The sequence below is a fragment of the Macaca nemestrina genome, chromosome 4, assembly GCF_043159975.1.
Source record: "Macaca nemestrina isolate mMacNem1 chromosome 4, mMacNem.hap1, whole genome shotgun sequence".
Classification (NCBI taxonomy): Eukaryota; Metazoa; Chordata; class Mammalia; order Primates; family Cercopithecidae; genus Macaca; species Macaca nemestrina.
In genome coordinates, this window is record NC_092128.1 from 106,458,112 (window position 1) to 106,471,244 (window position 13,133).

The 13,133-nt window shown below is 34.2% G+C and overlaps 1 protein-coding gene across 4 annotated transcripts in view; it reads left to right on the plus strand.

Moving 5' to 3' along the window:
* SEPTIN7 (septin 7) overlaps positions 1–13,133 on the plus strand; it is a 105,551-nt gene that overhangs the window by 71,652 nt on the left and 20,766 nt on the right. For all 4 annotated transcript variants that reach the window (XM_071095038.1, XM_071095037.1, XM_071095035.1 and 1 more), the window contains 5 exons: positions 802–902; positions 1,766–1,900; positions 8,029–8,146; positions 10,631–10,723; positions 12,039–12,135. In XM_071095038.1, coding sequence (XP_070951139.1) covers positions 802–902; positions 1,766–1,900; positions 8,029–8,146; positions 10,631–10,723; positions 12,039–12,135 — 544 coding nt within the window. The remainder of the gene's footprint in view (positions 1–801; positions 903–1,765; positions 1,901–8,028; positions 8,147–10,630; positions 10,724–12,038; positions 12,136–13,133) is intronic.

A 13,133-nucleotide genomic window follows, 5' to 3' on the forward strand; every position in this document is an offset into this window, starting at 1 on the left:
TGAAAACTGATACTTTGCATTTAACAGCAGCATATGCCCAGGATGAATGATAATACATCTTCTGATACAGAGCTTGAGGTTACAGAGTATCTTAAATTGTTCCAGGAACTGTTGTTATCATTTAAGTCCAATAGTAAGGTTTCACCCTACCAGAATACACTTTTTTTTTTTTTAAACTGTCTGGACTTTTGCTGATTACATTGTCCAGAATGTGGAGTATCACATTTGAGAAGAGGATTGGCTCCTAGCCATAACATAGATACAAGGGTAACTACATTCATGCTGAGAAAGATTAAGGAATGATAGTAAGTTCATTTGAGTGAGTGGTTGGGGCCAAACATGATAGAGAATAGTCCAGGAACACATTTACTGTAAATGGTAGATTAGATGATGTTCTCTGATTAATTATGTTTGAACTCTGTGAATTACTAAATCACTCAAACTGCTTATTTGTATTATTAGATGCACATTTAAGTTTATATAAGCATTACATGTCTTTAGTGGTGATCACTATTTTATCAGTTCCTCTGTCTTTCTTTATACCAAGTATGAGTCGTAAACCCAGTGTGAATTTGCCAAGAGATTGGCATACTATTTGTATATATGCTTTTCTTTCGAATAATGTGGATTTCCAATGCCCACCATCATTGATTCTGAATAAAATGTGGGAGTACGTAGATTCGGTCTTTCTAACAGTTTCCCAGCTGGTTTTGATAAACTTGAACGTCCCTACCGTCACCCCTTGTAGGAAATCACTGGTGTAATGTATGATATTAACATCTTCACCAATTACTCTTATAGGTGGAACAATCTAAAGTTTTAATCAAAGAAGGTGGTGTTCAGTTGCTGCTCACAATAGTTGATACCCCAGGATTTGGAGATGCAGTGGATAATAGTAATTGGTAAGAAGGGTTTGTCCTCACAACTTTGCAGTGCATTTGGTTAAACTTTTTCTTCTTAACATTTTAAAACTTCTCATCTTAGCAAAGGTCTCCAAACTTAAAGTGACATGACTTGGGTTTGTATACCAACTTTGCCACTTATCTGACAAAGTTGTTGAACTTCTTTGAACCCATTTACTTTTCTATAAAATGGAAATAATACCTATCATAAAATTGTTTTTAAGACATATTATAAAATAACATAGCTAAATAGAAGAATTCTCATTATTGTAAGAAATTTAAAACTGTTTGCTTTAATTTTATCCATTTGTATAAATTCTATCTCAATACTAATTTAAACCTGATATTTAGACCTTCAGTTTTTCTGTAAGTCCTAAGTGAAGAAAACAACTATGAAATTTTAGTCTGAAGTGCTTATCTTAGTATTTTATAAATAATACTTTTATTTTTGTTTGAATTCACATTGTTTTTGAGGTAATTTTCTGTCAACTCTTAAAACTCATAAGTTCATCATGAAGTTTTTTTATTATTTAAAGTAATCTCATTTGAAATTTAAAACTGAATATAATTGTTTTCATATTATGAAGTGTGTTATTAATACACTTATTAGTGCAAAAATATGCTAATAATTTAGCTGTGTTTTGACAATAAATAGTTTATTTTCTTTCACTTGGAAAGTTTTAAAATAATAAAGATTTATTCAACATAATTTATATTTTTGAATCTTTATATGGAATAACTTGACATACCTTCTACTGGTAAATTCATTTTGCCCATTTGAAAATACTGATTATTGTCCTTTAACAGTCATCCGTTAATTCATATGTAGAATTGCAACTTGTTTGTTTATTTGCATTCTATAGCTGGCAGCCTGTTATCGACTACATTGATAGTAAATTTGAGGACTACTTAAATGCAGAATCACGAGTGAACAGACGTCAGATGCCTGATAACAGGGTGCAATGTTGTTTATACTTCATTGCTCCTTCAGGACATGGGTCAGTACCTTGATACTTCTAATTCCTTTTTTGTTGTTGTTGCTTACTGTTACCTTTATGTGCATATTTTAGTAATCTTTAAGTTTGTGAAGTACATACAACTATACCCATTATGAAGTACTAAATTTCATGTAGAAATGTCTTAGTTGAAAGCCTTTTTAAATCCTATATAAGCTAACAGTGATTTTACTCCTTAGTTTTTCATTCATAAGGATTTTCCCTTCTTCATGGAAATAAAGTATTGCCATCATGGTTTGAGGTCTCAATGTGGCAAATTTAGCTTTCATGTTAACCACTCTGCTACTCATTGAACTACCAATAAAGAGAAGCAGCCATACCGGTTAGATATATTCAGAATAAATCCAAAGATGCTATTTATTATATGTCTCATAAGAGATGGTTATCAAAAACACTTGCATGCCAGTGTTTCCTTGTGCCATTTCTTTCTACAATAAATCTATTTGGCTTCTGTTTCACTTTAACTGTCATAAACATGTTGTTTAGGTATCATATTGTTATTACTAAGCTTTTATTAGGATTTAAGACTTAAGAATCTAGACTTTAACCTGATCTGATTGTTCTGTTTGTTATAGTTAGCCTATACTCCCTTTTTTTGTTATTTGTAATTCCCCTGTCGTTTTGAGTACATATATGTGTCGTTGACAACTGCACATTTTTCCAGTTATTCTTCCTCAGTCTTTTCCTTTGGATAAGTAACTCAGCATGTATAATTCGGCCATCTGATGATTGTAACTCCACCATCTCTCCACCAAAAGAACTGTAGTAGCATCAGGCTAAATAGCATTAAGTTGTCTAACACTCACATTACAGTAGTGTAAACCAATTCCTTCAAGTATACCTTTCTCTTCTATTTTTGGCTTCTTGTTCTCTTTTATTTTTTTAAAGATAGGTCAGTGCCCATTATCACTCTCAATGGATAAGGGAGCCTCAATTACATACTTATATTTTTGCACTGTCAGATTGCAGTGGGGTAAAAATGTTTCTTCTTTTATGTCTAATATTCTTTTACAGTGTTCTCAGTTTACATATTTAAATCACTAAACTGACTCTTTGACTTAGGCTCAAAAAAAGTAATCTCAAAAGTACAATACACTGTATAACCTTTTATGAGTATTTGTGTAGCTACTTGAATTTATATTTTTAAATCATTCTCGTTTAACTTGTCAGGGCCTCTTCATGTAAGCCAGCAGAGTGAAATCTTAACTTGCAGTTAAGTCAATAAAATTTGTCAGCTTATAACCAATTTTATTATTTTAGATCTTCTGGACTCTGTCCAAGTTGAGTAATTCTCATGAAATTACATTCCTCCCATCCCCTTGGGGAAAATTTTATTTCTTAAAATTGCATGGGAAATGAGAGTTTTTTAAAAAGAATACATTTTTATATTCAAGTGATATGTAGTAGCTTTGTGCCGTTTCTTGTCACAAGGAGTAAGATGTTTAAAATTGCTATTTCCTATATATAAAAATATACCTTTGAACAATTTCTCAGTTTATTTTTAGAAATGGAACAAAGTTTTGCCCATTGGTACATGATATTGTGGATTAAGTGAAGGAATATGGCACGGAATTTTATGTATAGAGTTCCAGATATCCTGCTCACTACAGACTGAAATTCCATGCACTCTTAATAGATGAATCAGAGCTTTTCCATCTTGTCTGGGTAGTCCCTAGGTTCCCTTTTTAGAGGGATTTGTTTTTACAAGTAATTATAAATGGGTCCAACAGTGTACTTTCAGTGCCTCCTACCTCCCTCTACCAAGTATGAACTGCATGCATGGCTAATTTGTGATTTCAGCTATTATTGCCTCATGTGCATTGTTCAGTATTTTGTAATTGTTATTAAAATAAAAAACTGACTTGGAACATGAATTTTAAAATGGTGTTTTATCCTTCTAGCTTTGATTACCACTTTTAGAAAAATTGGTGTCATCCAGTGAGTTTTATACAGAAGGATTTTTTCTCTTACACATACATACATAAATACATACATACATACATAAATACATACATACATACATACATACAAAAAAATTTGTCATTTGCCCTGTACTTGTTTATTATGCTGTAGACTTTGAGATTAAATAGTCTTTTCTCTTTAGTATGGGCTTATATTCTAGAAATGATAAAGGATTTTCTATTGCTTAAAAACAAGATTTGAAAACTAAATTTGTTGGTGAAGACACCAGCCAATATAAAACTAAATGGACAGAGAAAAAAATTCAACCAGAATGTAATATACATGTGAACTAAATGTTTTCTGTTGCTGACATTTTGTAGGCTTCTGAAATTTAATGGGACTTTTACAAGGTTTACCTTTTTTCCTAAAGTTTAATTTTTAAACTGACTTAAATGTTCTTTGACCCTTTGGTTATATTTAAGAAGTTGACTTCCCTAATTTCCTCGTCATGTTTATTTTTAAATATCTTTCTCTCTGAAAGTTGGGATATTATAATAAATATTCAGCAAGCATTGTTTTGTGTTTAAATACAAAATCTTTTTATGTGGATTTTAATACTTTATATTAAATGCCCTTAAGATTTATTACAATTTTAGATTAACTGAACTCTGCTTTTTTGTCACTGGATTAATAAGCAGGCTTGTATCTGACATAATAGCTTAATAAGGTTGTGGCAATTTAAATTTGTCATGAGTATAAATTGAAAAACCATAACAATTTAGAAATCTGAGATTGAATATTTCATGGCATTTATATTTAGTGTTTTATGTAATGATTAATGAAAATAAGCAAAACTTAAATTTTTTTAAAAAATGGATAGGTTCAGGCCAGATACAGTGGCTTATGCCTGTAATCCCAGCACTTTGGGGACCAAGGCAGTAGGATTGCTTGAGGCCACAGACTAGGCAACATGGTGAGATCCCATCTCTACAAAAAATTAAAAAATCTGTTGGGGCTGGGCACAGTGACTCACGCCTGTAATCCTAGCACTTTGAGAGGCTGAGGCAGGTGGATCACCTGAGGTCAGGAGTTCAAGACCAGCCTGGCCAACATGGTGAAACCTCGTCTCTACTAAAAATGCAAAAATTAGCCGGGCTTGGTGGTGGATGCCTATAATCCCAGCTACTTAGGAGGCTGAGGCAGGAGAATTGCTTGAACCTGGGACGCAGAGGTTGCAGTGAGCCAAGATTGTGCCACTGTACTCCAGACTGGGCAATAAGAATGAAACTAAAAAACAAACAAACAAACAAAAAATTAGTTGGGCATGGGGGTGCACTCCTTTAGTCCTAGCTACTCAGGAGTCAAAGTGGAAGTGAGGCTCTGGTGAGCTATGACTGCACCACTGCACTCCAGCCTGGGTGACAGAGCAAGACCCTGTCAAAAACATAAATAAAAATGGATAGGTTCTTTTAGTTAACACTAGTGAGGCAAGAACACAGTTTACAGATCATATAAACAGTGTTATTCCATCTACACACTTTTTTCATTGTGCTCCCTATTCTCTGAATGCCAGTGTCAATTTTCAGGGGATTTAAGACAAGGAGAATTAGAATAGGAGGCAGCTATCTTAATTCTCCATGTTTGCTTTCTCCCCCTCACTGTCTCTGTTTTTCTGCCTCTCAGCCCTTACTACCACAGGAAAGTATATACAGTAATCTTTGTTAGTAAAAGGACTGGACTATCTTATTAGTCTTAGGGCCCTAATCCCCCCAATTTTAATATATTTGTTTCTCTTTCTTCATTTTAAAATGTCAGTCAATTCAGTTATTAGTCAATATTAGTTTATAAAATTATTAACAGAATGAGACCTTTATTTCATTTTTTTCTCATGTTTTTAGAAAAGTTAAGGAATAGTACTTTAGAATGGTAGTCCTTTGCAAAATATTTCTAGTATCTTCATTTATTCTTGTGAAACATTGAATTTTAGTCCACGGTATATTCTAGATTTGAGGACTTTGATTTGCATTTAGAATTACTAAAGGACATAAGGAAAATCACAGCAGCTTACTTTTTTTGTCAACAAATATTTGGGCACCTTCTCGAGTGTTAGATACCCTGCTGGGTGCTGAGGATACAGATGAATTGAGATAAGGCCCTTACTGTAGAGGGTATTTCAGTGAGAAGACAGGAGAAACAAATACCGATGCTCCTCGACTTGGGACAGGGTAACATAAACCCATCATAAGTTGAAGATACGTTTAATACACCTTGCCTACTAAACATTATAGAGTAGCCTACATTTGGGCAAAATCTAACATAAAACCTATTTTGTAATAATGTGTTGAATATCTCATGTAATTTATTGAATACTGTACTGACAGTGAAAAAAACAATGGTTGTATGGTTTCTATTCTATGTGTATTGCTTGCACACTATCAGAAAGTTGAAAAATTGTTAAGTGGAACCGTAGTGAGGAACCATCTATATGTAGGCAGGCAGTTACTGTACAGCATATTAAGTGTTGTGACCACATAGAAATATGCCTAGTCTTAGGTTAGAGAAGGATTCCCAGTGGAAATTGGATTGTAAGCCAGTGTCCTAAAGGATGAATAGGAATTAGCGAGGCCAAGGAGAAGAAGAATGAGAATGGAGGGTGTTCCAGCCAAGGTAGTAGCCTGCGGCCAGATGTCAAAGTATGGTGCTTTCAAGGAATTGTAAGAAATTCAAAAAGGCTGGCTCATTGGAAGTAGGAGGCAAAAGAAAGGCCAGGCATGCTAAGAGTTGAGGTTAGCTTGAGAGTCTATGTCTTCATAAGCTTTGTAGGCCGTTCTAGTTAAGGAATCTGGCCTTTAATAAGATTTTTGGTCAGGTCATAACTCAATAAGATTTGGATTTAGAAAGACCACTCTGACTTCAGTATGGATGGTTTGTAGTATAGTTATTCATTCCAAAGGTCTTGGTGGCCTAAAGTAATGGAAATGGAGATATACATACGTACATACATATATACATACACATACACGCACGCACACACACATGTCTATACACATACTATATATATGGGAATAGGATTAGAGGAGGGGAGGAATCCTAGGTTTCACACTTGAGTAATTGGGAAGATTGTAGTGCCATTCACTGAGATAGGAAGCATAGAAGAGGGAAAATGGGGGTTCAGATGAGCTTTTGATTTTAAGGAGCCCATGGAACACCCAGGTATCATATCCACTGGGTAAACACAAATCTGGAACTTAACAGTGAGATATGAGCTGTATATGAGGATTTGGAAGTCAGTTGACCAATTGAAGATAATTGAAATCTATTGTAGTCATAATAATTGTACTGAATGTAGAGTAAGAAGAGAAAGCCTGGTATGAAATTCTAAAGAATGTACCTCTTAAGGGACTAGCTTACTAAGAGGATCCTGAAAAGTATCGTAAGGAAGAAGAGGAGCTTGTGAGAGAATAAGTAATGGTAAGCACCATGATAGAAGTATTTAGTCATCTTCTTGAAAGTACGGAGGCAAACTGGAGGTAGCAGCCAGATTGTAATGAATAAAAGGGATGTTGAAGATTATCTTGTGAGCATCTTGTCAGAGAAAGATAGTTGGTAGCAAGAACTGAATGTGGAGTTGAAAGAGGGCTACCATTTTTCATTTTTAAAAAATCCTCCAGCTTGGGCAACCTGGTGAGACCTTGTGTCTACAAAAAATACAAAAATTAGTCAGGCATGGTGGTGTGCACCTGTAGTCCCAGCTACTCAGGAGGCTGAGGTGGGAGGATCTCCTGAGCCTGGGAGGTGGGTTACGGTGAGCTGAGATTATACCACTGCACTCCACCCAGAGCAACAGCGTGAGACCCCGTCTTAAAAAATTAAATAAAAAAAAAAAATTTTAAAACCTTGTAAATTTTGAGTAATAAATATAGAGATAATTCTAGGACATTCTATTAGGAGCCTTTCTGGTTTTTCCAATTCCTCTTTAGGGCCAAAACCCTGTGACCAGGGTTCAAGGGCAGGAGTCAAAGCCTTAGCCACTCCAATGCTTCTTGAAGTCCTGTTCTACCTAACTTTTGCTGGCCTAATACATCTTCAGAGTGTTTCTGATAAGTAAGTAAAGTAGTTAACATTGTATTTAACTAGCACTGGGGATGTGAAGAATCTTGTTCTCCCAAACTGATGAATTCAGTCATATTAAATACTGTGTATTTCAGACTTAAACCATTGGATATTGAGTTTATGAAGCGTTTGCATGAAAAAGTGAATATCATCCCACTTATTGCCAAAGCAGACACACTCACACCAGAGGAATGCCAACAGTTTAAAAAACAGGTGAGCAGGATGGGTTAACCCAGGTTTCTTATACCATTCTCATAATTTGCAGTTTTTACTATTTTTAGTATAATGTATTGCAATCCATTCCTCTTACTGCTTTACTGTATTGTCATTTATACTGTATTAAAAATAACTCTTGAATCTTCTGCCTTTGTCAGTTTTTAAATATGACTGTTTTAAGTGTTCTTTAATAATACCCCCACACAGACAATTTCTCCCCATACTCTTTAGAATTATTCTTTCCTCTCCCTTCCCCTCCCCTCTCCTCCCCTCCCCTCGAATTATTTTTTTAGAATGAATTCCCGGGAAGAGGATTATTCTTTCAAAGGCTATGATTGTTTTTTATGGGTCTTTATCTCCCCACTCCCCATTTTGTCATGGTGCTTTCCCAATAAAACAAATTTGTTTTCTAAAGTCTACATCTGGTTCACTGTGACTTTGCCAGCATTGTTATTTTTACTTTGAAAACTTTTTTGGAATGAAGTGGTACCTAATCATTTCTTTGTCTTTTCCTTTTACTTTCCAGAAAGGCTGAACATTTTAAAAACAAAGCTGTTTTTTCCCCCTTTTTGTAAACATCTGTTCAAATCCTTTGTCTTTTTGACCAGTAGTACCTGGTATTACCCGTATTTATTGATATGGGTTCTTTTTATTCTGAGTATTTAGTTCTCTCTCATTTTCACAATATTTTTTCTGTTTTCTCTTTTGCTGCTTATATCCTAATTTTGTTTTCAGTGCACTTTATGGGATATTTATAGTTTAAGTTATTGTTCAAACCCATGACCCTAAGATTAAGAGTCTCATGCTGTATAAGCTAGCTGGAAGACCACTAAACTGTTTTTCTAGACTCATGTCTAGTTGTCTCAATAATACTGAGTTACACAGTCACACATATTTCTAATTTGTGTCTTGTTCATTATATATTACATTTTATGAAATATAGGGTCAATCCTGGAACCTTTCTCTATTGCAGTAGTCTTTATTTTTGGCCAGTAGTATATTGTTTAAACCACAGCACTTTGTATAACATTTAAAAATAGATTGTAATTATCTCTATTGTCCATATAGTCCTACTGTAACAGAATATTTTGTTTTTCACCTTTTTCAATATGAATTTCAGAATACCTTGAAACCTGTTATAAAAAGCCTGTTAAAATTTACTTTGAAGTTGTGCTAAATTCATACTAATTTTCAGAAAGTTTTAGTACATTGTTTTTACTGTATCTAGTATTTTTCTGTTTTACACTTACCCATTCCCATTTTTATTTTGTAATGTGCTGTTTCTAAGTTTCAAATACTAGTATATAATGCATTTCTCTTCGTTTATTATGTATTTCGATTTGGATTTTTACTGATAAAAAAGATGAATATGAAGTGACCTCTTCTTTCAAATTGGTCACATTCTGGTGGTTGTACTGAGGTCATTTTAATATACAACCTCTGACTAAAACCATTGCTTTTAGTGCTAGCTACTATTATTCGTTTTTCTCTTCATCATGTATTTGCAATTCCTCGTTTATTCTTTTTTTTTTAATTTAGGTACATACCCTAATTGTAAAAGATGCGTGGTCTTATTTTCTTTCAGTGACAATTTTACTTCTGTTTACTTCTGTCTAGTAGAGTAACCATGTAACATAGTTTGTTCAGGGTCCTTTTATAACTGCTGGGAACCTTTGCCATGAAAATTGCACCAAAATATAAGTATAGGTAGGGAAGATAGGTTTAATATATTAGCCATTGGTTTGTTATGGGTTCAAATAAGGATAGGTAGTTGAAAATTATTTGGATGTCTGTATTCTGTTTAGAATTTGGCGTGATTTTGGACATGATAATTTAATTTGACTGATGTTATTAATAAGTTGTCTTCTTTAGTTTTCTTCATTTTCCTTATTAATTCTTGAGCTTCTTAATTTCTAAGGTGTGTCTTCTCCTTGTGTCCTTCCCTAATCTTATACCTGTTGCTCCTCAGTTTGTGTGTATATACATGTACATGCAAGAATTTTTCTGATGAATGTGCAGGGAGCAGTGCTGTACTTAGTTTTACCTTACTTTTGCCAGATTCTACTAAAAATTTTAGGTGAGTTTAGCCCTGTTTATTCAACTAAATAAGATACTTGGGAGTTTGTGTCTAAAGGAAGAATCTCAGTCATTGTAAATAAATGACCTAAGGTCATTACTGTGGAAATCAATCAGAGAAATCCCTTTCTGGAGTTTTACATCTTTTTTGGAACTCTTTTGATATGATAGCTATAGGACTTTAACACTTCTGAAGTAATTGGATTTGGTATTTATATATCAACTTTACAGTTAAAAAAAAAAAGACTAGCATAGTACTTTTAGATTACAACTTTGCATCATTAAAAACAGTAAAGGATCTGGAACCAAGGACCTTTATAGGAATCTAAGAAGCATGTAATAAACATAAGACTAACATACTAATTATGTATGGTGCTCTTTTGCTGACTACTTCTTCCATTTTAGATAATGAAAGAAATCCAAGAACATAAAATTAAAATATATGAATTTCCAGAAACAGATGATGAAGAAGAAAATAAACTTGTTAAAAAGATAAAGGTAGGTTCATCCCTGTACATACACTAAAGTAATCTGAGGCCTTAAAAACATACTACAGCATCTGCAGGAAAGATCAAAAGTATTAGTGTTTTAAGTAGTTGGCTTACAAAATGCCTAGGGAGATTTAATGTTGAATTCAACTTTATAGTTAACTTTGAAGATTAGCTAGTGTATCTAATAAGGAATTGTATAAACTACCAAGGCGAATAACACAATTCTTATTTCAAATTGTTTTTAATTAAGTGGCTTTCATATTATGTAATTTTTTTCCCTCTTAAAAAACAAGTGATGAGAAAGGAGAGAATTCATTCTGTTATGTTTTAATTGCCAGACAAAAATGTATTTATTTTGTCTGTATAAAAGCCAACCAAAATTACAGCTAGATAGGAGGAATAAGTTCTAGCGTTCTGTAGCATTGTAGGGTGACTGTAGTTAACAGTAATTTAGTCTATATTTTCAGATAGCTAGAAGAGAGGATTATGAGTGTTCCCAATACAGAAAAATAAGTTTGTGTTGACAAATATGCTAATTACCCTGATTCGATCATTACATATTTGTATACAGGTATCAGAATACCATACTGTACCCCACAAATATGTACAATTATGTTTCAATTAAAAATAATAAAAACCAACCAAAAAGTAACAACATATTTTCTGTATTTTATCTCATGATTTTCTACATAGTTTGGCCCTAAAAATGGTGTACTGAATAATGGCATTATGTAGGCAAATATCTTGGAATAATGAAATTGTTATACATCGCCAGTGAAGAATTTCTGCAGTTGTATAAAATAGCTGCTTAGATATTTCCGGGACCACAAAATTGTGAAGGGCTATACATAGATGAATACAAATCCAGTCGCCAGGATTTGAAGTTCAGAAGTTAGAGCTTAGCAAATAGACTATTACCTGCTTTAGGTACTGTTGTAGTTGGTTTGTGATCAAGTATGCAGGCTAGTCATTAGCCCACTTTTTTTTCCCCAAATGCCAATGTATTTTTTACCTTTTATCCCCCCCAAGTATGAGACAACTTTCTGTAGTGATTTTTAGTAAATAATTTGACCAAGTATATGCTTGAATATTCTTAACATTAAAGAGAAAATTTAATTTTATTTATTGTTTACCTTGGTGGTAATACCATGTGATGGCAGTTTACCAAATATTTGTTAAATGGCCTTAAAAACTAATACAGAAACTATCAAAAGTAATTTTTTTTTTTTTTTGGCTAATCTGTTGAGTAATGTAACTTTCTTTATTCTTGAATTTGTGAGGACTACAGAGATGTATTTGAACAAGAATACTTTGTTTTCTAGGACCGTTTACCTCTTGCTGTGGTAGGTAGTAATACTATCATTGAAGTTAATGGCAAAAGGGTCAGAGGAAGGCAGTATCCTTGGGGTGTTGCTGAAGGTAAGATTTTCTTCAGTGAATGACTTTCTGTAAGATCTCAAAACTGATTAAAAATTTGTATTTATAGTAAGTAGTACAATATGCATATTGTATTGATATAGTCTAGATTTTCAAGGATAGTGCTGATTTCAGGTTCTTGCAGTCTCATTTTCCCTTAAATACGCTGATATTTTTCAAACCTGTATCCTACTGAGTCAGGCAAGTATGTGTTCAGTCCTAAAGTTGTAGTATAGGTTGAACATTCTAGAATATTCAAAATGTGAATTGCTTGGAAATCTAAAACGTTGGCCAGGTGTGGTGGCTCACGCCTATAATCCCAGCACTTTGGGATGCTGAGGCGGGTGGATCACCTGAGGTCGGGAGTTCGAGGCCAGCCTGACCAACACAGAGATACCCCGTCTCTACTAAAAATACAAAAATTAGCCGGACATGGTGGCGTGTGCCTGTAATCCCAGCTACTCGGGAGGCTGAGGCAGGAGAATCACTTGAACCCAGGAGACGGAGGTTGCAGTAAACTGAGAGCATGCCATTGTACTCCAGCCTGGGCAACAAGAGTGAAACTCCGTCTCAAAGGAAAAAAAAAAAGAAAGAAAGAAATCTAAAACGTTTTGAGCACTGACATGCTGCTCAAAGGAAGCACTCACTGGAGCATTCTGAATTTTGGATTTTTGGATTAAGGATGCTCGACCAGTAAGTATGACACAGATATTCCAAAATTCCAAAAAAATGCAAAACACTTCTGGTCCCAAGCATTTAAAATAAGAGGTACTCAACTTGCCCCTCCTTGGCTGTCCCTGACTGGCATTCCTGTCTCATCATTAAGATTATTTCTGTTTTCTTATTTGAAAACATACCTAAAATTCAGGGGTTCTTTACCTGGGGCCCAAAGTTTGCTCCCAGGGAATCTAATGAACCTCCTGGAATCCAACATTTTGGAGAGAAGGCCAGTCACTTTTATCAGAATGTCAGATGGTCATGGACCCTCAAGAATGATTGAA